This window comes from Melospiza georgiana, chromosome 10, assembly GCF_028018845.1.
Source record: "Melospiza georgiana isolate bMelGeo1 chromosome 10, bMelGeo1.pri, whole genome shotgun sequence".
NCBI classification, from domain to species: Eukaryota; Metazoa; Chordata; class Aves; order Passeriformes; family Passerellidae; genus Melospiza; species Melospiza georgiana.
This window is the reverse complement of record NC_080439.1, coordinates 18730547-18754431: the sequence shown is the minus strand read 5'-3', so window position 1 is coordinate 18754431 and position 23885 is coordinate 18730547. Positions and strand designations below refer to the sequence as shown.

Here is a 23885-nt window from a genome sequence, read left to right as displayed (position 1 = left end):
ATTCTGTCCTGTCTGAAAACAAAACTAAGCCAAGCCCAGACTCTAAGGAGAAGACTGCAGCTGCACAAAGGCAATGGCTTTAAAAACCCCCCAAAACCACTCTATCACCATGGGAGATTTCAGTGCCTGGAACTGGTAGCAATTAAGGGGTATGAGTGTGCAGTTGAATTTTCCTGCATTGACTCTGGGCTTGAGTGGTAATCACATAATGCCTCAAGAGGACCTCTAAGTGCATCAGGTTACTTAAAGAGAATACAGTCTTTGAGGGAGCCAAGGTTTCTCATTAGTATCACTGCTAATAATTTTGTCTTCAGTTATGAGGATTCAGTATATTGGACTCTGTGCTAACAGACAGAAAGCAGAAAAACTGGTGGCAAAACACACCAGAGAGAAGCAGGTGCATTGTAAAACATGTGCTGTGCTTTGGATAATCACATACATTTCAATGTCCACTACTGTTACCTCTGTGTAAATTGGTTCTTTGAGTCAGCTGTTCCCAGGTCATTCTGGAGTCTCTGGAGATGCTGCTTTTGAGGCAGGAGGTCTCAGGCAGCACACAGGGCTACCTGCACATATGTGCTGAGTAACCCCTGACAGTGCATGCAGAGACCTGTCTCCATGTGACATCTCTGTGTGGCTGTGTTATTGCAGAGTCTGCTGATGATGTCTCCAGACCAGAGGAGGACAGCTTCACAGAACTCCTTCATGGAGGAACCTGATGAAGAGGATATCAAGGTGAAGCCTTACACCCTGGAAGAGTTCTCCTATGAACACTTCAGGTGAAGCTCTCTGTGTAGAGTATGACCTAGAAAAGTTCTTGTTGATCAGTAATCCTTAAAGCCTATTGTGTAATGGCATCTCCCACTTCTGATTGTGTTTCTTCTTTTTGTTCCCTGTAATTGTGACTTTAGATACAGAGATTCTGGCCCATGGCCATTGTATCTTAAGTCTGCAGAAATGCAAAGGGGAGGACTGCCTGGGCTGACTTCTTCCAGTAGGCTCTATTCTTACTTCTCACCCTTTCTTCAGCACTTACCAGCTAGTGAGGATATACAACATCTCAGAGAAAAAAGAAAGAGGAAAATTAGTTTTCTAAAAACCCCTCTGTTTTTTGCAAGCCTCCTACCTTCTGGATATACAGGAAACTACATTTCCCTGCTCTTGCTGACCTACAGAATCAAAGGAGATCTGAGATCACTGTCTTGTGAAAGAACAGGTCTAGAGATATGACTTTATGATAATGACCTCCTTTGTTCAAAGCAAGACTGGTCCAGTAATTTTGTATTGCTTGCACTTGTCTTTGTTCAGGACTCCTGAGAAGGAATCCATCAGCAAAGCTGTTCTCCAGAAATCCCGTGGGCACAGTCAGCTGTGGGCACATTCCAAGGAGCCTCTGAAACAGCCATTGCTGAAGAGAGCATGCACAGACCCTGATCTTCGGGATTTGGCCTGTCAGGCCTTCATTGATATCCTTTCTTTCCTCTCTTTGGGATCTGAGAACACAAAAGGGGAAGGAAGAGTTAGCCAGGTCCACTAAATTACCTCTATTGAGATGCCTCAGCCACCTTACAGGGGATACATTCACATAAAGATGGAGTGGATCAAATCTGTTTCCCTTGTCTGTAGGGAAATGTTCCAATTTCCTCCCAGTACTCCACAGCTACTGATGGCTCACTAAACTAATAACCTGGTTTTAGGAGTGAGAGAGATTTACTGCATATGCCCAGAGAATGCAGCTATTAGCACTGTACAAATCACAGCCAAGCAGCAGCTGCTGCAAAGGGAAAGGGGGTAAGGGACAGACAGGGAACATGCTCCAGACCTTCCTTCCAGCATTAGCCACTTAGACATCAACCAAGTCACTAACATGTTAGGATCCAAATGAAACTCCCCATTTGCCTTCCAAAATTTCTGCTTTTCTCCTTAACAGCACATTCACCCATCATGAAGTTCATGGGAGACTACCCCTCAAAACAGGCACACTCCTCTGTGGAAGTCACTGACCAGATATTTGTGCCAGCTATCCAGGAGGAGGTCCTGAGGGATGAGATTTACTGTCAGATTATGAAACAACTGACAGAGAACAGAAACAGGTATTTACCTGGGTGCAACACCCTGCTCCTGCAGAGCCAGGCCCCAGGTGCAGGGGGCATCAGGAATCCTTGCTGCAGTGGGGGCAGGGGAAGGATAAACAAATGCTGGAGTAACAGGTTCCCTTCCCCCTTTTGCCAGGCAGTGCTTACCCCTGTGGAGTGCTCAGGACCACTCCCTGGCTGGGAGAGGCCAGAGAGCACCATCCATCTTCTCCCCTGAGCTGCTGCTTTGCTCCCATCAGCATTCCATGCTCATCTCTTTGTGGTGTGAGGCAGGCAAGGTGTCACTGAGGCTCTCCTGCTCCCAAAGCAGTCTGTAGGAGAAACATGGCACTGCATAGTCCTTGCATCCCTTCACTGACTGCCCTGGCAACTCTCCACTTAAATTTCCCAACAGCAGCATTCCCCTCTCACAAAAACATAGTTCACACTGGATTTTTACCACCAGTGAATAAATACTTTTGAGTAGTTATATTAATTTGGTTACAAAACTGCCTTGCAGAACAGATTGGCTACAGAGGCATCTGCCCACATAAAAGTCTCTGAAATGGGCTGGTGTTTTCTTCCCCACTCACAAAATGATAATTTGATCTACTTCCAGGAAAACTGAATTGCAAAAAGCAGCTTAAAATAATATTAATTATTAACAAAATTATTTGTCTGTTTCTGGATGCATTGTTTTTTGTTTGTTTTTGTTTTTGTTTTTTTTTTAATTTTCTGTCTTCTGTTCCACAAGTATTGCATGTAGTGGAAATTTCATCATGTGTGTCAGTGTTGAATGGCAAATTCCCTTGCAGGCAGTGAATCTTACAGGCTATTTAATGCATAGTCTGTAACCATGGTGCCAGTGCCATGCCTGATGTGTTCCACCAATGTGAGCAGGATCACTGATGTGGAAAAAACAATGCTTGAAAGGTGGCTATTTGCATATACTTTCATTAGAACAGCCAGAGCAACAAATCTTTCATCTTCCCAGGCTGCTGTGTTGTGAACCATGTCCTGCTCTCACACAGACACAAACACCACTCTATAGAGTATAAATGGGATTAAAATAGTCTGTTTTCATCTGCAAAATTAGAACAGTGAGGGGAAATAAAGAAGCCAGAACCTCTTTATTCAGAAAAGTCTGATGCCCTTTCAGAGCCAGACATGCTGACTTGCCCAACCAAAACCACTTCACACCAGTGAGCATTTCAGAGCAATCTCAGAGCACAGCTGAAGTGTTTTCTGCTCCTGGCTTCGAGGCAGAATGACTGACCACCTCAGGGCTGCAGAGCCCTTCTTAATGGTAAGGGCAAGGTGCCAGAAGAACTTAAACTGTCAGATTTCACAGATGCAGAGGTTGGAAGAACTGGATTTCCACCTGAAAAATAGTACCAGCTTGATCTGGAACATTTAAGAACTGCATCCACCTCACTACATGATGCTATCACCATGTTAATTTTTCAGGACAGGAGTACCTGTAAGGGGAAGCCAGTGCATGCAAAATGTTCATGCCCTGAGCAAAGGTGGCCAGTGCAGAGGGCAGGTGAATACATCCACTGAGAAACCAGGATCTGAATACATGTGAGCTTGAACACCAAATCAGCAGAGGATGTCCAAGAGGGTCACTGCTACTGAGATGGCTGCTAAACTGGAATTTATATTTATCCATGAGGTTTGCATCTGTCATGAGTATTTCTTATGCAGGACTTATGCACTGTCTTCACATGCAGGCTGTGGCTGCTGCACAGCAAATGAATGCCAGAGCCTGGGTGAAGGCTCTGTTGATTTGCAGCTCTCTGCACAATGGGACCACGACAGGAGTGCATTTCTCTTCCCTGTAGCTGGTATGTGCTCAAACAGAGAATTCTATGTGGCTGCAGCAGAACTGTTGGTTTGTGTTCCCAGGTACAGTGAGACCAAGGGCTGGCAGCTCCTCTGGCTCTGCACTGGCCTCTTCCCACCCAGCAAGTCACTGCTCAAACACGCCCAGAAGTTCATAGAGACACGCCAGAAAGAAACACTGGCCCCGGCGTGCCGTCGGAGGATTCAGACAGTAATGAGGTAAATAATCTGGCATACAACCAGCTCAAAGTGCTCAAATAGCAATAATCAGGTCCCAGAAAACACACAGGCTAAAACAGTGCAACTGTTGTTTTCCTTTTTCTCCTTACATCTTGGGTGTTTTTAAGTGATCATTAATTTTAACTTTCTTTATGGACTTTGAACCATTGAAGAGAGGTCTATGTCACAGTTTCAGTTTTTTCTTTCACAGTTAGTAGCATTTAAAAAATTCATCACCGCACATAAGCACTTGACTCCCAGAGCTGGGTATTTCAAACATCCTAAAGGGCAGGCAGCTTGGAATGATGCCACTGATGATCTCCTGACCTTACTTTTCTTTGGTGAGGCAGCATGTCCTTGTTGAAAGGATCAGTACAATCAATTCCTATTCTTAAAAAAAAAACCAGAAGAACAAAGCCCTGACTCTTACCTGGCTGCTCACAGCAAGGACTTCTCCATCCACTTGTCATTACCCCAGGCTGAAGCATAAGACCCCCAAACCACAGTGTTTCCTGAGCTTCCAAATGAGTTGTCATTCTAAGGGACATTACAAAACCAGAGAGAGAGGAAGGATAACAGGATTCAGGAAAGATCACTGAACTGTAAGGGAAAGGCTTCCCTAGATTCCTCCAAGCACTGGAATAACCCACTGGAATAAGCCCCTCTGAGAACAAAGATTTAGCACCAAGGTTGACTGCAGCCTTCTCCCTTTTGATGGTGCTGTGATTTACCACTTGCCTGCCACAGACCACATCAGTAAAGAATCTGCCCAAAGATTTCTCCTTTCAGCTCCTGCATCTCCCCCTTTTCCTCAGGCTGGGCCACATGTTTGGTCTGTGTGCCCCACAGGTCAGGCTCTAGGGGAACACTAACACAGTGGATGTCCCCCTTGCAGTGGATGGGGTTTGGCACTGCTGGGGAAATGTCACCACACATTGAACTTGCTTTTGAAGTGTCTGAAAAATGCATGGCAAGGAATGCTATTCATTATTTATTTCTATTGAGAAGACTTAAAAATTCCTGCCTCCCTATATCATGTGCTATTCATGTTCTAAGCCCTGTTGAGCTGTACAGAGCTTCTTTAGAGAGAGCAAATAGGGAGGGGAAAGCAGAATGGGCTGCTTGGAAGGAGGATTTTATTTGCTAAACTGCCCCAGATCTGGAGCCTAGGGGATGGGAAGTGGAACAAAGACATATCTTATCTCCTAAGTTCTTTTCCTAAGAGTAAACTTGCATCTGCTTAAGACAGAATAGAATAGAACAGAACAGAATAAACTATTTCAGTTGGAAGGGATCTTCAATGATCATCTATCCAACTTCTCCCTGTAAGTAACCTGGTCTCTTTGGAAAGGGTAGAGCAGGCAGCTCAAAGGATTGACCTTAACACACACAGGGGAACCCAACTGAGCCCTGGGGTACACACCTTTTCTGCCATAAACCACTTTACAGCTTCACCCCCAGAATCCTGGTCAGGGAACGACCCTGATGGGTGTTAAGCAGATCTCACCTTGGCAGTGAATTCCTAGCTCAGGCTGCAAGGAGAGGTGGGTAGCCCTGTGCCTCTGCAGCAATTCCCTGAGCTCCCAGGGCCTCCCTCTGATGCCACGGCAGGAACAGGTGACTGAGTAGGGCAGGTCCTTCATACAGTGCCTGCACAATACAAAGCACATGCTGTTCAGCTTGGTTACAGTCAAGTCCTCCTTTATTGGATGGAAAAAAATTAGTTTTCAAATCCACCCAATTAAAGCTTGGATCCAGACTAACCTCCTCCTAAGAGACCGACCCCATGTGAGAGGCCCATAACACCAGCTATGGTGTTCAAAATATCTGAGCAGCCTGCTCTGTGTCACTGAGGACAGGAACTTAACAGCCCCAGGAGGTAATTTGCTAGATTTGTTCTCCTTTTAACTATGTCAAGATTCTGGCATGACTGAGACTTCAGGGCCAGTTCCTTTGCTGTAAAAGGCAGCTCTGCTCTGAACTATAAAGAACTGGGCTTGTACAGCTTAAGCACCTCCTAAGTTAGTGATTGCACTTCAGCTCTCATATAAAATGCTTTCAAGCAGCTCTCCAGACCTTTTTGGTACTTGGGCTCCAAGTAATTTTGTATCCAAATATATAGCTTTTTACTGATGCAGGAATTAAATAAAATGTATTTCTCCTCGTAGCTGTTATTCACATGTCAGTAAGGAAAAACGCTGCTGAATCCACAGAAGAGGCAATAGTGCTGGCTAGGAAGGTGCCTTATTCATGCAACGTCCTTGCAGAGCAGAACAGACTTTCACTTTACATGCCAATAAGACCCTCAGTTTCTTGCTGTTAATACACTGAATTTACACTGGGGTGGAGGTGCATTGGAGCCAGCCCCATCACAGAGTACTGGCATTTTGGAGGGTGCCTGCTGTTTGGCCGGAATACTGCTGTTCATTTCCTCAATGATTAAACTGATGTCTCTTATGATGGTGGTGGCATTTTCCAGGAGTGGCTGCAGGAAGTGGGCACCTCATCCTGTGGAGGTTGAGGCCATCTTACAGAACAACACTAAGATCTCACACAAGATTTGCTTCCCCAACAAAACAGAACTGGTGAGCACTTACTTGTTTTCCCAGCCTTGACCATTATTCCAGCCATGATGTGCTCATCCAGGAGCATGTGTGAAGACATTCAATATTCTTATTTCTTACTGTCCTCTGTGTAACAAGAGTCTTGTTATCTCATAGACATTTGATGTGGGAACAAACACCAAAATCCAGACTCTGTGTCAGAACATTGCTTCCAAATTGCAGCTGCACTCCTGGGAAGGTTTCAGCCTCTTTGTGAAGATTGCAGACAAGGTAACTCCTTCTTCACTCTGGCAAGGTAGCCAGGCTGCCCCTCCTCTCTTAATATGTATTTTTTACCAGGTAATATGTATTTCATTACCAGGCCACCTAAACAACCCTACAAAGCCAAGGACCAGAGCAGGTGATTACTGCTTCTGTCTTAGTAAGGGGATACAACCTAAACCTGAACTTTTAGCAATTGACAATTATTTTCAGTCTCGTGAAGGAGACTGAAGATGCAGAACTTCTATCATGCTGCCAGTACCCAGGTGGCACTAAAAGCAGAGATGCAGGCTTTCCAGCAGCTGCTAGGATGGTTGCATACTGCTGGATTCAGCCCTTTCTCACCCAGACTTTGCCCAGATGTGCTGCACGTGTACAGTGCCCACTAGGACTAGGGAAAGCAGGGGCAACCAGCACCAATTAATCACTCTCTGGTTTGTTGGGAGCCTGCCTTGTCCAAGCTGAAGCTTGGGCTGGCTCTCTCAGTGAGATGTCCCTTTTCTCTGAAACTCTGATTAAGGCAAAAGCAGTACTGAGCACAAGGAGGTTCTGGTGTGCTGCCTTCCTGAAAAGAGAAACCCAGTATGTAACAACACTTTACAAAGGGAAGTAGACTGGGAATTAGGTAGGCATCTTCAGCTTGACTTCAATAAACAACCTGAAAAGCAAAAAGCAACAGAAGATGCAATAAAGATCCCCGTATGAAACATAAGTAAATTGGGCCTTTCTCCTCCTGTTTTTATACTTCTTTCCTGCTATAATTCTGCCCTCTCACTGTAAACAGGGAAAGAAAATTCAGCCTGATATATGGGTATGTGGCACAGGCAGTATTTTATGATGTGCTAACCCCTCCTTTCTCTCCTTCATTGCTTGGCCTCTGCAGGTGATCAGTCAGAATGAAGCAGACTACTTCTTTGACTCACTAAGGCAGGTGACAGACTGGAACAAAAGGAACAGGCCAGGAAAAGATGGTAAGGAGAATGCCAGCATGACCAGAAGTTGCATGAGATGCTGTGTTAAACTGGAAAGCAGCTGATCCATCCAGTAGGATTCAGTCCATCTTGGGAAGCGTTTAGCAGAATCTTGTATAATTTTTGTTTGCACATACATGGTTAATGTCTGCACCAGCAGCAAGATCCAGTGACCTGATGCAGCCAAGCACTGGCTATCAAAAACACCAGACCATTTCTGGGAGGGGGGATCTCTCCAGAAATTTGAAATTGGTACACAAGATTTTTTGACCCATTGTATCCAAAACACACAGCTGGATATATGCAATTTAGATAGGTTGATCCTCAAATACTAAGAATCAGCCAACACATGCAAATAGGTTCTTTACAGAGTGTCACTCACATTTCTTGAGTTGTTAGAAAACTTTTAACCAGGTTATTACCTGGTGATACCCAAACACATTATGTTGTCAAGAAACCACTTGTTTGAATAAAACAATGTAATAATAATAACAAGAACAGCAATTCCTTGCACTTACTATCCCACCTCCCCAATGGATAATATACATTTTTAAATCAATACCAAACTCAAACTCTATATCAATTTGTCCTCACCTTTGCATATTTCAAGATAGCTGAGATTCAACTCCATGAAGCTCTATGTATCTAAAACCTTCTAACTTCTCTTCCCTCAGCTGATGTAGCTGCTAGAAGCTCTGAAAATCACAGTTTAAAGATGTGGGTGCACTAAATCACAATTCATTTGTAGAAGCACAGCCAGCAGGAGATGTATTCACATCTGTGTAAGAGAATTTGGGTGTATTGCACACCAGCAGGCAGCTGTCATGAACACCAATAACAAACACTCAATGGTAGTCCCTCAACTTCTCCATCTGAATGTGGTAGGAGCAGTGTCCAGGAACTGAAAACTGATCATTTGTTTTGTCATCTAAAATGGCTTTTCATGTTGTTTTGTTAGTAATTCTGTTACTATTAAAACCATAATTACTTTTCTGAAGAAATTCACAAGCCATTTAAAAACTGTAGGACTATCAGTGACACAGAGAGCACTAACAAGATCTGATCTCCTTAGGGGCTGCTCTGTCGGTGGCCTATGAGGTGTACTTCATGAGAAAGCTGTGGCTGAATGTAACTCCTGGCAAGGACCTGAAAGCTGATACCATTTTCCATTACCACCAGGTAAGCAGCTCCCTAAAGAAGAGGTATCTTGTGATACCTTAATTTCTTGTGAGACATTAAGTCTGTAGGAGTATTACTGTCTCCCTCTTGAAAGCCTGCATTATAGAGCCTCCAGAGGAACACCTCCTCCAGAGGGGGCACAGCTAAGTCTCAGAACAGATTTATTTCTCACAATGTCCAACCTGAGCTATACTGAACATGTTAAGAGTACAGCTCCTTTACTTCACTGTACTGTTCAAATGCTTGTCTTGCTCCATAAATCAGAGAATCACAAAGCTTTGGTTGGATCTTTAAAGATCATCCAGAGAACCTTCAGGAGGAGCTAAAAGTTCTTTGGATGTCCTTGGACTGTGTTTGGCAAGACTTGTGTCCTGACCTCACAAATTTAGAATGTTTAAGTCTATTGTGTCTGGATTCAGAGCTGGTCTCTTGCAGGAGCTGCCAAAGTACCTCAGAGGCTACCACAAGTGCTCCAAGGATGAAGCTGTGCAGCTGGCAGGGCTGATTTATAAAGCGCACTTCAACAACGACCGCACGCAGCTGGCAGCCATCCCCAAAATCCTGAAGGAGCTGGTGCCAGACAATCTGCTCCGAGCAGTGGCACCAGATGAGTGGAAGAAGGTAAGAACATCAGCTTTCATTAGTCATATTGCATTTACAGAGCTTTAGGAGAGAAAACACACTGACCCACACTACGTTTTTGATGTGATGGTTTTGAAAGTACTCTGGAGAGATGGTATTGGATATTGCTGGATTTGCCAGCAGGATAGCAAGAGGATTTGCCTCTTACAATCCAGATTTTACACAGTCTACCAAAATTCTGAACTATATCTGCAGGCTTGGATGGCTTATCTGAAGTGTGCATCTTTCTTGGAGATACTAATCTAGTCCTAGCACCCAGAAAAAGAGTTAGAGATAGCAGAGCCAGTGATGAGACTTGGAAGTTGAGGATATTGGACAGAAATAGAAAATTAAGATATTTCTGGCAGCAAATCAATCTCCTTGCACCATGCTACTTACAGCAAAAGGCTCTTTTATCCTCAAAAAGGGCAAGGAGGTTTCAGCAAGTACTTACCACTTAGTCTGCTGAGGAAAACACAGGACATTCTTTCAAATATGAAGGGAAAAATCACCCTCCATTTCTCAGCCAAAGATGTGATTTGTGTCCGTGGGTGCTGAACGCTGGCTGAGTTTTATGTCACATTGTCCCTGTGCCCTGAAGTCCATCTCCTCAGGCTGCTGGGCTTCCTTCACCCAGCAGAGGAATAAGGAACACTGGAGGGTTCTGGCTTCACCTTGCCCCATGGCATAGCAGCTGTCTTCATTTTGTTTTCTGCTGCTGGGGCATAAAGCCTGATTGTGGTGATGAGCTGATGCTGTCTTTAGTGCTAAGGCTGGGCCTTGGAAACCTGCCTGTCTCCAACTCAGCTGGCTTTGTATCCTCTTCTAAACAGAGCATTATTGCAGCATACAGTAAACACGAAGGAAAAACTGTGGATGAGGCCAAGATTGCTTTCTTGAAAATGATACACCGGTGGCCAACATTTGGATCAGCCTTTTTTGAGGTGAAGGTACGTTTGAAGGCCTGTCTGAGTGGATTTGGTAGTAGATCAGTACCAAGGGGTACAGACTGACTATAATTCCATATCTGAAAGTAAAAATACATTATAAAGCTGAATTCCTGTAATCTATAGAGGAAAATTCAGTTTCTTCCAAACTGGGAGATGGATTCTTTATCCATTCTAAACTATGCTTGTTGTTTACTGGCAATGTTGTTGCTCTAGTTATAACACCTCTACTACAATTGTGTGGTAGCTGTAGGGGGCTAAATTGTCCTGTCATTGCTCTCCACAAGAAAATGTTGCCAAATCTTATCTCTTTGGTGACTCTTCCCTCAGAACAGAAAGGTACTAATCCTCTCATTCTAGAGTGGATATCACCCAAGAATAATTTCCCACGTGTTACCTTTAATTTCTCCTCACTAGGCTCTTAAATGGTTTGCAATCAATCATTAAACCTGTTATCAGACAGCATAGTAAATAATGGATCTGATTCTGCTGTCATGTAGCATTTGCTCAAGTCATCAATATATGGCCAAATTGTTTCAGTGTTCATTTGGGAAAGAGAACAAGAAGCACTGGACACTCTCAAAGGTCACTAGGCCCCTGATACAGATAATTTCTCAATTTTCTGCTTACCTTGCTGTGTTACTCATTTGCAGCAAGCCTCGGAGCCCAATTTCCCAGAGATTGTACTGATTGCAATCAACAAGCAAGGAGTGTCACTGATACATCAGAAGACAAAGGTAACAGCTGCTTCTCACAAGTCCATCTAAGGAAGGACTGAACAGACCCTGATAATTTAGGGACACTGATAGGACCTTGCCCAGGAATGGCAGGAGAAAATAGAGGCTCTCTATTCATTTTTATTGTGTGAAACTGAAGAAAATGTTACTGCCTCAAATCACTTCTCTGCAGTTTCTATTCTGGAAAGGAATAGGATAGAGCATCTCTGAAAAAAGAAATGGGAATCATGGTAAACCTGGCAAGGTGGTAAGATCAGGAAGATGGATGGGCAGTGGACCCAGGAACCTACTTCAGAAAAATGCTTTGCAGGAAGGCCCAGGTGTCTAAGAGATCAGGCTGAATGGCCATATTTAGCTGCAGTCTAACCCCAACACTCTGGTCTTACCAAGGTCTCAGGAAAAGAGAGTATCACTATTGGCTTTCAAAAACCAAACAAATTAGAAGACAGGTTTGGATTATTGTAAATCTAATGGCAGTAAGCTAAGGCAAAGAGCAATATATAATGAAAGGAAGTCTCAATAGTGGGATTAAGATTTACCTGTTTGGTGAAAATCCAATATACCACTAACCTGGATTCAGGAACTACCTTGACCCACATTTTTATAAATGAAGTGGGAAAGAACAAGAATTGTCTGGCTCTACAGGTTTTCTTATGTAACTGCCTGTTTTCATTTGAGAAATGTTGTATAGATCACTTTGTCTCCCCTAACAGGATATTTTAGTAGTCTACCCCTTCAATAAGATCTCCAACTGGAGCAGTGGGAGCACATATTTTCACATGACCATAGGGAACCTGGTACGAGGAAACCGACTCTTATGTGAGACATCTCTGGTAAGAAGAGTTTCACCAACTAAGACACAACAAAATCCTAATTTTTCCTTTCCAACCCCAATTACTACAAAAGGTGGTGTGAAAACAGATAAGTACCAGTGCAGCATTATACCAAAGAAATTGTACCATAAATATGATAATTATACCAATTATACCATAAATACCAAAAGCATTCACTGCTGTGTCAATAAAGCTGCCATTTAGAACTGGTTCAGTTCATATATAATGCCATCTGATGCAAAGATGCATGACACAGGACACAAGGAAAAATAGCAATTTCCCAAATTCTTCCCATACATCAAAATTCTATCTATTTGAGAAGTTAAGACTGCAAAGCTACATAACGAGCTTTTTGTCTTGCATGTCTGCCTCCAGTTATGTAGTAAGGCCAGGCTTGCAAGTCTTGATATTTTCCAGGGAGTGGTACCACCTTTTTAAAAACTGGTTTCAGACTACTCACAATCTCAGAGAAGCATCACTGTATTCATATTTAAAGGTACATTTGTAAAGATAACAAATACATTTAAAGGCTAACTACTCTGACAGAAAAGCTTAAGTACAAGTCAAGCTACAGAGTGAATACCAAGGAGACAGCAGAGCTATGCTCTGTAAAGTTCCTGAAATCTATGAAAAGCAGAGGAAGGAATGGATAAATTATAACTAAAACACTGACAGATATTGAAAGAAATCCATATAAGGACAGAAGAACCTGAAGTACCTGAGAAGATAATAAAAAGGGGAGGAAAGGATAGTTATTTTTGTTTCTGGAGTTCCCTGAGAGATGTAAGACTTTTTTCTTCCCTGACAGGGTTACAAAATGGATGACCTGTTAACATCCTATGTACGCCTGCTCATGAATGCTGTAAACAAGCAAAAGAACCTCCCAGCCTGAGAGTGGAACTAGAGCCCATGACCTGTACTTGTGCCAAACTACCTGTAACTTCATATCCCAGAAGAAATGCCATTTAAAAAATATTAATCTTGTTGATCAATCTTTGGAACATACACTGAATGAACTGAGTTGCTGAAATATTAGTGCAAGAGAAACTCAAGTGAGCATGTGCTTTCAACTATCTGTAACACTTCTGTCTTAGATGTAGTATGAGAATTCCATTCAGATACTGGATTTAGAGAAAGTTTAGATGGATTTTAATGTTCTATGGGAGTGCAGAAACCCTATGAGGGCTCCTTCCAATAGCCTGAATCTCCTCCATTCAAAGACAGACACACATGAAGAACTCTCTTCCACTTGGAAAGAAAATGCCCCTTATTGCATATGCTCTTACCAAATGCACAAACTCCAAGAGTCCTTGCAAACAAAGGTAATGTATTTTTTTTCCTCCTACTGGCAATTCTAAGAGTGGAGAAATGCCCTTTAGTAGCAGATAACTGGACAGTTTGAAAGGTAAGATGTTGTCCCTGACTTACCACAGCCTTGATTAAATTAGTCTGCTTTCTTCCACATGTTATAATGCTCTTGGGAACTAACAACCACTTTCTACTGTGCAGTTTCTAGTAAGCTCTGAAATGAGTCTGGGGTTTGGGTCCATCACTTTTAGTTGCTCCTATTTCAAGACACAGATGAGCTATTCAGGGCAAATCAGAACTGAAGAACTCAGTCTAACAGAGGTCTGTTGAAAAGAGACTTTTCTGCTCCACAAGAATGTTCTGTTTGGAGTTATGCAGACATTCCCTCACGAGACAAGAATAATAGCTTTAATTGGTCCTGATCTCTTCTGCTTCCTGTTTAGCAGACAGCCTGAGTGGTAAAATTTGATTCAGCACTTGTTCATCTCCAAGAGCTTTGTAGAAACATGACTTTGGTGCCACAGGAACCAGAGTGTGCTCCGAGTGTGTAAAGCAGATACAGACTATAGTGGGAGCAAGCTGAGCTGTTCCCCCTCAGATCAAGTACTCCTCCCTCACTCCCAGTGAAACAAGAACATGTCTTAAAGCATTTACACCAAGTTCCTTGAGACACAACTGGCAGTGCTGGAAAAGCAGCCCTGCCTGATCTGTCAACTTTGCCAATGGATGCACAATGGATCTCTTGTTGCCTCAGACACGTGTGCACAAAATTCAAATGCTGGTGGGAGTTTTGTATATGGTGGCAGGGAAGAGCCCACTCTCTTTGTGCATCTAAATGAGTGCCACACCTGTCAGAATAGCTGATCTTTTTGCAAGCAGTTAGATGCTCCTGCTGTAGTGTCCATTGCTGGCAATGGAAATGCTGGAGTCTAATTACCCAGAGTGGTTTTGTCACCCAGTGTCTGATCTAACTAACTAGCTATAGATGAGAAATGTTCAACACTTCACCTGTACAAAAAAAAAAAATCTCGCAGCCAAACTGTATTGTTTCTGGTTTTTAAATAAAGACTGCAGAAAATCAACCACAATGTCTTTTTTTTTTTTACCAAGTGAATGTTTCCTCCAGATCCATGTAACCTAAATCAACCAAATATCCACTATATCCTGTAAATTATCATAGTATCCCATCTGCTCATTACCTACACAACACAATTTGTACAACACAGCCACTAAAAGGATGATACCCCTTTCTGCACATCCTCATCAACCAACACATCACCACAGAAGCAGCACAGGTCCAAAACATGAATTCACCACAACAGTGCCTCAGGTTTCAGCATTCCCCAGATTCCTCAAAGTGAGCAACAGGCTCTGGCTAAGCACTGAAAATATGGCATTAACTGTACACTGCACAATTTTTTTCTTTTTTTTGTGTAAAGATTTAAAATGTATTACAGTTAACTTTAATACAAGAACATACAAAGGCACAGTATTACAGCATTTCAATCTACAATCATGTGCTTTGGTTAGACAGCTCAAACAATGTGTGATAAAGTGAGAGCTCTACACAGTGCAGAACCCATCAAGGCCTGAACCAAGGTAGTGAGCTGCTAATTCTTTTCTCAGTCTAATACCCTCAGCACTTAGCAGTGCTTTACAGGCTAGTAGGACCATCTTTATTACATGCCTGCCTGCAATCCATTCCTTCCCCAACCAATCACTTCTGAAAGAGTGTCAGTCATATCATCTAGTACCAGCCATGTCACATCAGGAATTCTCTCTACAAAAGGCTGACCAGTGTTTGCCAGCACTGCACAGACTCCTGTAAAAACACCAGGACACAAATCTAGAGAGAGGATTAGAGCCATAAAGAAGCACTGCAGGTGATTAGCATACCCATGAAAACAAGCCTCACACACCATGCTTTCTAAAAGCAAAACCATTTTCAAGTGTACTCAGTGAGTGTTAGTGATTTTAATTAGGTATAAATATGAATTAGGTATAAATATAAATGTATAGTATGAGACATCTTCTATTAAGTGTAGATTTCTGAGCCAAGCTCGACCTTCATATAAATCTCTACTCTCCAGTGTGTGATGCTTAGGAAGAATTTGGCCAACAGGTCTATTTACAGCAATGGAAAAAAGCATGCAGCTTATTTCTTACTGACACCTTGTCTATATTAATTAAAAAGAAAACAAAACCCAACCTGTCAGCCTACCAAGGCACTAGGGAGAACTTGTGAGTTTGCACTACATTCTACTTGGTTTTAAAAAAGTAGACTGACAGAAGTAGAGGAAGATGCATTTTTTAAAGCCATCTATAGTTATTTCTCCTACTCCTTCAACTCCACTCTCACCAAGATGTATTGGTAACAAACTACTTTAACTCTGCACATTGCAGGCTATGGGCACCAGAAGTGTAAAAAGAATTATTGTGAAAAATTAAAAATTTAAGAGAATATCACCCTCCATTAGTATAGAGACCAGGGATTACAATTATTTTGTTCATAACCAATTTTGCAAAAAGTCCCAGAGATAAGGACATAGTCCAAATCCTAGAGAACTGAACAGCTTATCAAAGAGAATGGTATCATCACCTCTTCTTAGAACTCTGAAGCTTTCTAGGTCTGCCAAATCTCTAACACGAGATAAGATGAAAGCACCCATTAAACTTCACTGGCAGCACAGAAATAATGCCATTCACATACATGCATTTTCCATTGCTGAATGTGAGTGGCTGCTGAGAGACTGGCTGCTAGTTACTTAGTCCTCCCATATTTACCAGGAATGTGTGGCTGTGTGTTCCTCCACCACTTCCCAGGAGGCTGGGGATACACAGCTGCTCAGATTCAGCATTACACAGGGCCTGTGACTGAGATTAGAGCAACAGACTGGAATGTTTTATGCTGAGAAGAATCTGCATGTTATGCAGAGCTGAGCTGCACCTAGGTCAGAATTCAAGTGTTCTATGCTGTGACAAAATGCCAAACAACAGGTTTGATTGTAAATGAGGGTCTTTGCAGGGCCACACTACTGCACCAAAAGACATGCTGTTCTTTGTGCCCTTAACTAAAAGGCCATTTTAAGGCTGATGAGAGAACAGTGAATAGCCACGTGTTCTCCTAAAGCAGTGACACAAGCAGCTACTGTTACTGGAATCTACAGTGCAAACTGGTCAGGAGAAGATGAAAGAGTTTACTGCTAAAATTAGACCTATCCCCTCAGCATTGTTAAATTGGATACAGCATAACCCAGTTAAAAGATGATGGTAACTTAGAGCAACAAAAAGCAAAGCAGCTGAGGGAAATGAGTTAGCAAAGGCACTGAAGCTCTAAGAGATGGCCTCACATGTGGGATTCTGATCACTTATCCAGGAATTCCTACCACTGCTTTGCTATCCCTGGTGCAGTTCCATGGGTATTGATCCAGCAAGCACAATAACACAGTTCTAAGGTATTGCCCAAATCCAGTTGCTGCTAACACACACAAGAAGTGGGGAAGCTTTAACTTCTTGCTACCAAATTCACCTGTGGCTGCAGGGTGCTGTCTTGGCCCAACTGCTGTGTTCATCTGACTGACTAAACCAGCCACTTTTTGCAAGATTTAAATCATGCAAAGGGCAGTAAGTCCTCCAGTACTTGTCAGCCTTGCAAAGGGACAGGCAGAGTCTCACAACTGTTCATGGGAAGGGATTTTCAGGCTGCTCAGCTTAGTTCAGCACAAGGAAGTATGGGGTTCACCTCTGGGGGACTCAGATCCCAGTGACCTTCTCACATTGTGCAGGTGGACTCAGGGACAGCACTGTTGATGGCTCCCCTCTAAAGAAGTATTGAGAATATCCAAAACCAGGAAATTTCTCAGCACCTTGGGATTTGGTAGCAGAGACAGTAGGACCAGTGAAATCTCACTGGTGACAGGCAAATTTTCAGAGGAGGACTATATGCTTGAGATGTTAGCATCATGTCTGAGATCCTCTCCTTAAGTAAACTCAGGTCTCAAAAAGAAAGATGAATGGGACTCTTATTTGGGTAAAAATATTAAGAAAAATGGGTTTTTCTGTGTAACACATTTGCTACAAAATGTAAACATTAGAAACACCTTCAGGTAATTGGGCTTTGTGGAGCATGACCAACAAGCACATACTTGGCTGGCAAATAAAGTGAGAATGGGAAAACTGAAGTGCTTAAATTGGTACCATATTATTTATTCAATTTCCTTATGAAGAAGAGTAACCAATGCTCCAGCCACACTCCCTCAATAAATATCAGCTATGCCAATGGACAGGACATTGCCCAGCAGAAGCTCTACCAGCCATGTAGTAGTAGAGAACAGAGAAAATGAGTGTCAGTTCTAATAAAATGTTTAGTTTCCTAAAGCCACCTTCTCCTTAAGGAGAACCCAGCTATTCTGAAGAGGCTCACGTGTCCTTGACAGCTGAAATCTCCCTAGTACTGAGCACAGAAGCAGCAAAGGAAACTTCTTAGCTGCCTTAACACTGGGCCTAAGTGGGCAGTGCAGATGCCATAGCTACTGGTTCCTGGGCTTGCCCAGTAAACATACCAACCAGAAGGATTGGGATATGGGATAGGGCACCCATATATTCTCTATAGGAATCAGGAGAAAGACCAGAACTTTTCACATGTAGTAAAGAATGACAACTTTCAAACTATTTGTCTATATATTAAAAACCCTAAAAACTGCTTCAGCCAGAGTAAGAAGAAAAATTCTGATACTGATTGAGAAAGAGCAAACCTGACATTTCTTCCAGCCCTACATTTAACCACTCTTTCCAAATTCCTTGGACTAGAGGAGTGGAAAGAGTAGTACAGCTCAAGTGAAGAAGGAAAGATTGTGTATAGCTCCAGAAAGGCAAAATGCAATGTTAGTGGCAAATTAATAATCAGCCTGTGCACTGCTCAAGCAGAACTCACATTCCTCTTCCTGCCAGTGTTAATAGACAATTGCTTGGGAAAAGGGACAGTCTAGATGCAAGAGACATCACCAGAAGCAGGGGAAGGTACTGCTTATCTTTGGTTCCACTTCTTAGTAATTGCTTCTGTAATCAACAGCTGCAGTGAGCAGCAGCTGGTGTTAAGAGTGCAGTCAGGAGACTGACAGACCTGTTTGCTCTAAGCAGAGTTTAAATCTAAAGCTTTAGGATGGATCTTCTTGGATGCCAGCTCTGACAACTTCTTCAGACGTTTCTTCAGCTCCAGAGGGAATTTCTCATAGCATTTCTTGCACACAGGCTTCATGTCAAACTCCACAAATTTATTCCTTTAACACAAAGAAAAGTTATTCAAATGGTATTTGCAAACTGTACGCTTCACTAATTAAAATTTCCATGCATCTACATCAGTGTTGTTGCAAGCATTCGATTCCAGTTATAAAACAACTCATTTCCTCATCTGGTGATGCAAGGGTAGAGATTGGGCTCTTATCAGTGAACTGAGGTCTTTAGTACTAAGTAAATAAGGAGCAATATTTTGCTATGTATTTACATGTAGCAGTCTAAAATAATAATTTTGTTACTGTAGAATACAAGTGTCACTTCAGAGGTCCCCTTTGGGATGAATTAGAGCTCCTTCATATGGCCAGTGGAGCTAACCCAGCAGAGTAGGATAAAGTTTTGAACCTGAGAAGGGAAAAATGTAGGACTGGTTTTTTTTCTGCCCCTCTTCTAGATATTTGAGGTAAATAGAACAGTATTTTATTTCAAAATCATCTATGCAATAGCAAATATTGTTATTGAGGGGAGCAACCACAGTTAAGGAGACATGGAGGCTGCAGGTTATTCAGGACAGGCAGTTCCTCAACGTTCAGAGCCTTCCCTCTGTACTGCTGAATGAGCTCCCCTCTTACCCAACCTCCTTACAGAATAGATTAATGAAGGAAAATAAATCAGAGAGGATGCTGAGTGTCAGCCCCCTTTCAGTGCTGAAATCAGTGGAATTTTAAGCACCTCTTCCCACAGAGGAAAGGTATATTGGCCTTCAGAGAGGCAGAGGCTCATGGCTCTTCCAGGCTGATACCCTTTCTTAGGGGCAAACATTTCACTCACATGGTCCAAAATACAAACACTGACTTACTTCAGTGTGAGCTTGACATTGCAGGTGGAGCAGGAGAAGCAATTCACACACCAGGCCTTGTTAAGAGCTGACACCACTGCAAAAGTAAAAGCACCAAGTAAGAGGAAACTGATGGATTGTTTGAATTCAGATTTATATCCAAATTCAAATGAAGCCAGATTTGAAAACAAACACTGTTGTCTTGCAACTGTGGGACTGCAACAGCTGCACTAACAAATGAAACAAGGACAGCAACCCAAAACAAGGAGAGAATAAATCTTACCATCTCCCTCTATCACGTGGCTGCAGTTGTAGCAGACATCTCCAAAGAGCTGCACAGAAAAAGAAATAAGAATACAAACTCATGTTGCTGACTACTCATGGTTCCCAAATCACACAGCTGGTGTGGACATTAAATACTAATAATCAAAGAATTCCCAGATACACCAGAGGCTCCCAAATATACCGATTTAAATCTTCTGAATAACTTCTCATACACTTGCCAAATAGCCTATGTTCCTTTGGATCTCATACCACTAAACACTACAAAACCTTTTTTGTTGATGCCTCACACTCTAGTACTGTTAGAGGATCTTAAAGTCCTGTGGAGAAGAAAGGATGGGTAGAGTATGATGCTTAGTGTAGACAAACATCTCCTGATGCTCAACTACAAATCCCAAAATAGAACTATTGCTAAAATACAGCTACTGTCATAACAGCAACACTTACCCCTTATGAGTTATTTATCTGACAGAAGAAAATTCCAAACCAAAACATTGTTCAGTCAAATCACACAGAACAAACAGGGTTTGATCGGTTTTTCTGTTCTTTTTTTTTTTTTTTTAATTAATCTACTTTTTTGTGTTTTAGACAACACAATAGTTGCCTTGTGCCCACAGAAAGAAGCAATTATCAAAGAAGCCCACAGAAACACATTAGAAGTAAAATCACAGGGATTTTAATCTCAACCCATGGTCAGTGATTTTCTGCCAATGGCACAAATTAAAATCAGTATCCCAAGGACATTTCTATTCTGTTTTCAGCATCACTTTTCTGCCAAGAAAAACTATTATTTTTCTGTTAAATCTGACTAATTTCTTATTATTCCATTGCATCTACAAATTCAGATTATGCAAAATCTGCATAGCTTTGCATATACAAAACATGAAAAAGCATTTCCCAGACACAACAATACCTACATCACAGATGGCTGAATTTACCTGATTATAATGAGTCTCACAATAGGCCAGCCCCTTTTTCTCATAGTGTCGGTGCCCCAAGAATGGCTTCTCACACTTGGCACAAACAAAATGCTGTAAAATAAAAAAAAAACCCAATTTTTCATGGCAGGCAAAACAATTTTCCCATCATCAGGTAAAAACATGGCAAAAAATCCTAGCTCAATACATGACACTTGATGACAGAACAGTTTGGGTTGGAAGGGACCTTAAGGCTCATCTGATTCCAACCTGGCCTTGGACACTTTCAGGGATGGGGCAGGCACAGCTTCTCTGGGCAGCCTGTGCCAGGGCCTCAGGGCCTTACAGGGAAGAATTCCTTCCCAGTCTCTAATCTAAATCTACCTCTTATCATTTAATGCTGTTATGTCAATGCTTTAATGAAGCACAGACAAGAAAGATCTTTATAGAAGCAAAAAAAAAAAAAAAAAAAAAAAAAAAAAAAAAAAAAAAAAGGAGATATTTAGTCTATTTATAGTGATTAAGAGTTGTACTAAGGATAGGTGGAAGACGTGCTGGAAGGGCAATCATTTTGTGTCTAGCCTGATAGACTCGTGGACTATCATCTTGCTTGTTTCAAGGAAGAGAAGCAGGAATATAAACATAGTTGGTATGAATATACCTCAAATGAGCAGCAGCATGTCTCTCAGGTCAAGCCCTAGGAGGCATAAATGACTGAAACAAAGATGACTAAAAATTCAGAGCAAGTTGTGATGACTCAGCTGAAAGTTATAGAAACAATGGACTGAAAAGGCTTAAAAAGCAAGAATTGCTCAGCTTTCAGGAAAAACTCCAACACTGTTATGTGCCAGGTAACTCAAACTGGAGAGGGTATATCTAAGTGCATCATACAAAATATGTACATTTATTAGTAAGGAACTGCTTTTCAGTGAGCCCTATTCTGCACGGATCATTATGAATTTTAAAATTAAGTTATTACAGTTGTGAAAACAGCTTTCTTAGGAACCCTGATGCCCTGTTGTAGCTCATTCATTCACAAAAGGTGAAGACAATCCCAAGCATAAACAATTGGGTTTTATCTGAATCCATATCTCACAGACCCCTTGCATGTCTACAGCTTCCCAGCAGCACCAGCCCTGTTCCAGACGAGCTGCTGGGGGCAGTTTCAGGTTCAGGAGGCCTCACCTCGACGTGCCACTGCTTGCCCAGCGCGTTGACCACGCGGCCCTCGATGGGCCTGCGGCAGGCGCCGCAGATGGGGATGCCCATCTTGTCATGGCAGGGCAGGCAGTAGAGCTCCCCCTTCAGCTCCCGCGCCTCGGCCGTCAGCTCCTTCCTGCAACACAAACCCGGCTCAGGGCACTGAGGGGAACTCTGCAGCGCCCAGGAGCAACTGCTGCAGCACTAAACTCAGAGTTAACTCAGGCAACGTTCACACTAAAATACAGCCATTTTAGCTAGTGAAATGCAGTCATTGTCAACTCATCTTTCTAAAATTGCTTTGTCAGATTGCCAGACAAGAAGGTCTGCAGACCATCATGTCTGCAGCTGGACACTCTCACAGACACACCAGGTGCACCTACATGGACACTCACAGTGCCATGCTGAGACTCGAGGTATCTCTGAATGGCAGAGCTCAGGTGCAAGAGCCATCCTAGCAGTGCTCAGCACTGAGACATTTACTTGCACTGTTTCCCATTCTGGGCCAGTACTGTGCCCAGTTAAAACGCCTTCATTGCAAGTAACTCAGGTCAGACAGGTATCAGTGTGGCAATGGACAGTGTCACAAGACTGACACAGCTCATCAAGCCATCTTTTTTTTCTATCCAGGTATTCAAAGTGAAATTATTTTGGACAGCCTGGTAACTCCTATTTTTGGAAAATTCTACTATTATAATCTGCACACAGCCCTTCAGATAAATTCATGCCAAGGAACTATTTTCACTTTCATTATAAACTACGTTAGAATAAGAGAATATTGAATGGCAAAATAAAACTAAACTTCCTGAAGTTTTTCCAAACTCATTTCAGTTTCTCCTCACACAATTTCTATTTGCTCAACAATAACAATGTGAAGGCAGCAAAGTTTAGACCTGCACTGCTGACTCAACTGTTTGTCTCTCTCCTTTTTTGTCAGAGTTTATAGTATGGCAACATACCCACAGTGGGTGCAGTTGAAGTGATCTGGATGGTAGGAATCATTCCTAAACATCAGAGGCTGCTCATCAATTATCAAGTGGCACTTCTGACAAATGTACTTGCCCAGTCCCTTGGCTTTTTCACGGTTGTGGCATGGCCTGCAAAGGTGCCTGGTTGAACAAAGTAAAGGAAAGAAAATATTAAAAAACTCTTTCTCCTAAAACAACATATACATACTGTAGGAAGTACTTTATGTAACAGAACTGTCTTCTGAGGTGAGAATAAACATAATTAAGTTTGGTGTCCAGTTTCACAGAGAAGAATGAGTCTAAAGCAGTCACACAGTTGTATTTCCTTCAAAAACGACTCCAACATTCACTGATTTATGTGCCATCAGGGGTATCACCCAGTCATTCTTCTAGGGATCCTTTCCAACCCTCCAGATCTTTTCTGACAGCTGGGCAAGGAAAGGTGGCAACACCCACTATCTATAACTAATGGATCCAACCATAGCAGAGGCATTACAGCACTGGGAGGGAGTCAAGAAGAGAATAAAATGTATCAAACCAAAGCGCATTGCTTGAATGCCTTTTACTATGTCTGGATTCCTTAGTCTTCAACATCTAGGGAAAACAAGAGACCTCTTGTTGCCTGCAAATTCCTTTTACTCCTAAGTCAAAGAAAATTAAGAACCATAGAATTTTATGTGGTAAAAGCAGCTGTATTCCTAGCACATGTTCTTGAACACATTACAAGTACACTTCTAAACAGGCAGATAACCCAAATTTATGGTGGAAAAGCTCAGGCAAAGGCATAAAAAAACTTATGAAGGCTGATGGAAGCCATTGGTCTTATCACCATACTTAGGAGCTCGGAGAAGCTGTTGCCTACTACTTATCCCTCTAGCTGCAACACTG

General features: G+C 42.3%; 2 protein-coding genes across 3 annotated transcripts in view; one reads left to right on the top strand and one right to left on the bottom strand.

The window, feature by feature from the left end:
- The window catches only part of MYO7B (myosin VIIB), a 46663-nt gene extending 33519 nt beyond the window's left edge, over positions 1-13144 (top strand). For both annotated transcript variants that reach the window (XM_058031143.1, XM_058031141.1), the window contains exons 36-48: positions 652-779; positions 1309-1466; positions 1940-2093; positions 3984-4139; positions 6619-6724; positions 6860-6973; positions 7848-7935; positions 9008-9114; positions 9550-9735; positions 10569-10685; positions 11336-11419; positions 12133-12252; positions 13061-13144. In XM_058031143.1, the coding sequence (XP_057887126.1) occupies positions 652-779; positions 1309-1466; positions 1940-2093; positions 3984-4139; positions 6619-6724; positions 6860-6973; positions 7848-7935; positions 9008-9114; positions 9550-9735; positions 10569-10685; positions 11336-11419; positions 12133-12252; positions 13061-13144 (1602 nt within the window). The remainder of the gene's footprint in view (positions 1-651; positions 780-1308; positions 1467-1939; positions 2094-3983; positions 4140-6618; positions 6725-6859; positions 6974-7847; positions 7936-9007; positions 9115-9549; positions 9736-10568; positions 10686-11335; positions 11420-12132; positions 12253-13060) is intronic.
- Positions 13145-14664: 1520 nt separating this feature from the next.
- Positions 14665-23885, bottom strand: part of LIMS2 (LIM zinc finger domain containing 2) — a 32225-nt gene continuing 23004 nt past the window's right edge. The window contains exons 5-10 of the mRNA XM_058031219.1: positions 22989-23138; positions 22015-22165; positions 20851-20943; positions 19914-19962; positions 19652-19727; positions 14665-18839 (exon numbers count right to left, since the gene is read on the bottom strand). Of these exons, the coding sequence (XP_057887202.1) occupies positions 18692-18839; positions 19652-19727; positions 19914-19962; positions 20851-20943; positions 22015-22165; positions 22989-23138 (667 nt within the window). The 3' untranslated portion in view covers positions 14665-18691. The remainder of the gene's footprint in view (positions 18840-19651; positions 19728-19913; positions 19963-20850; positions 20944-22014; positions 22166-22988; positions 23139-23885) is intronic.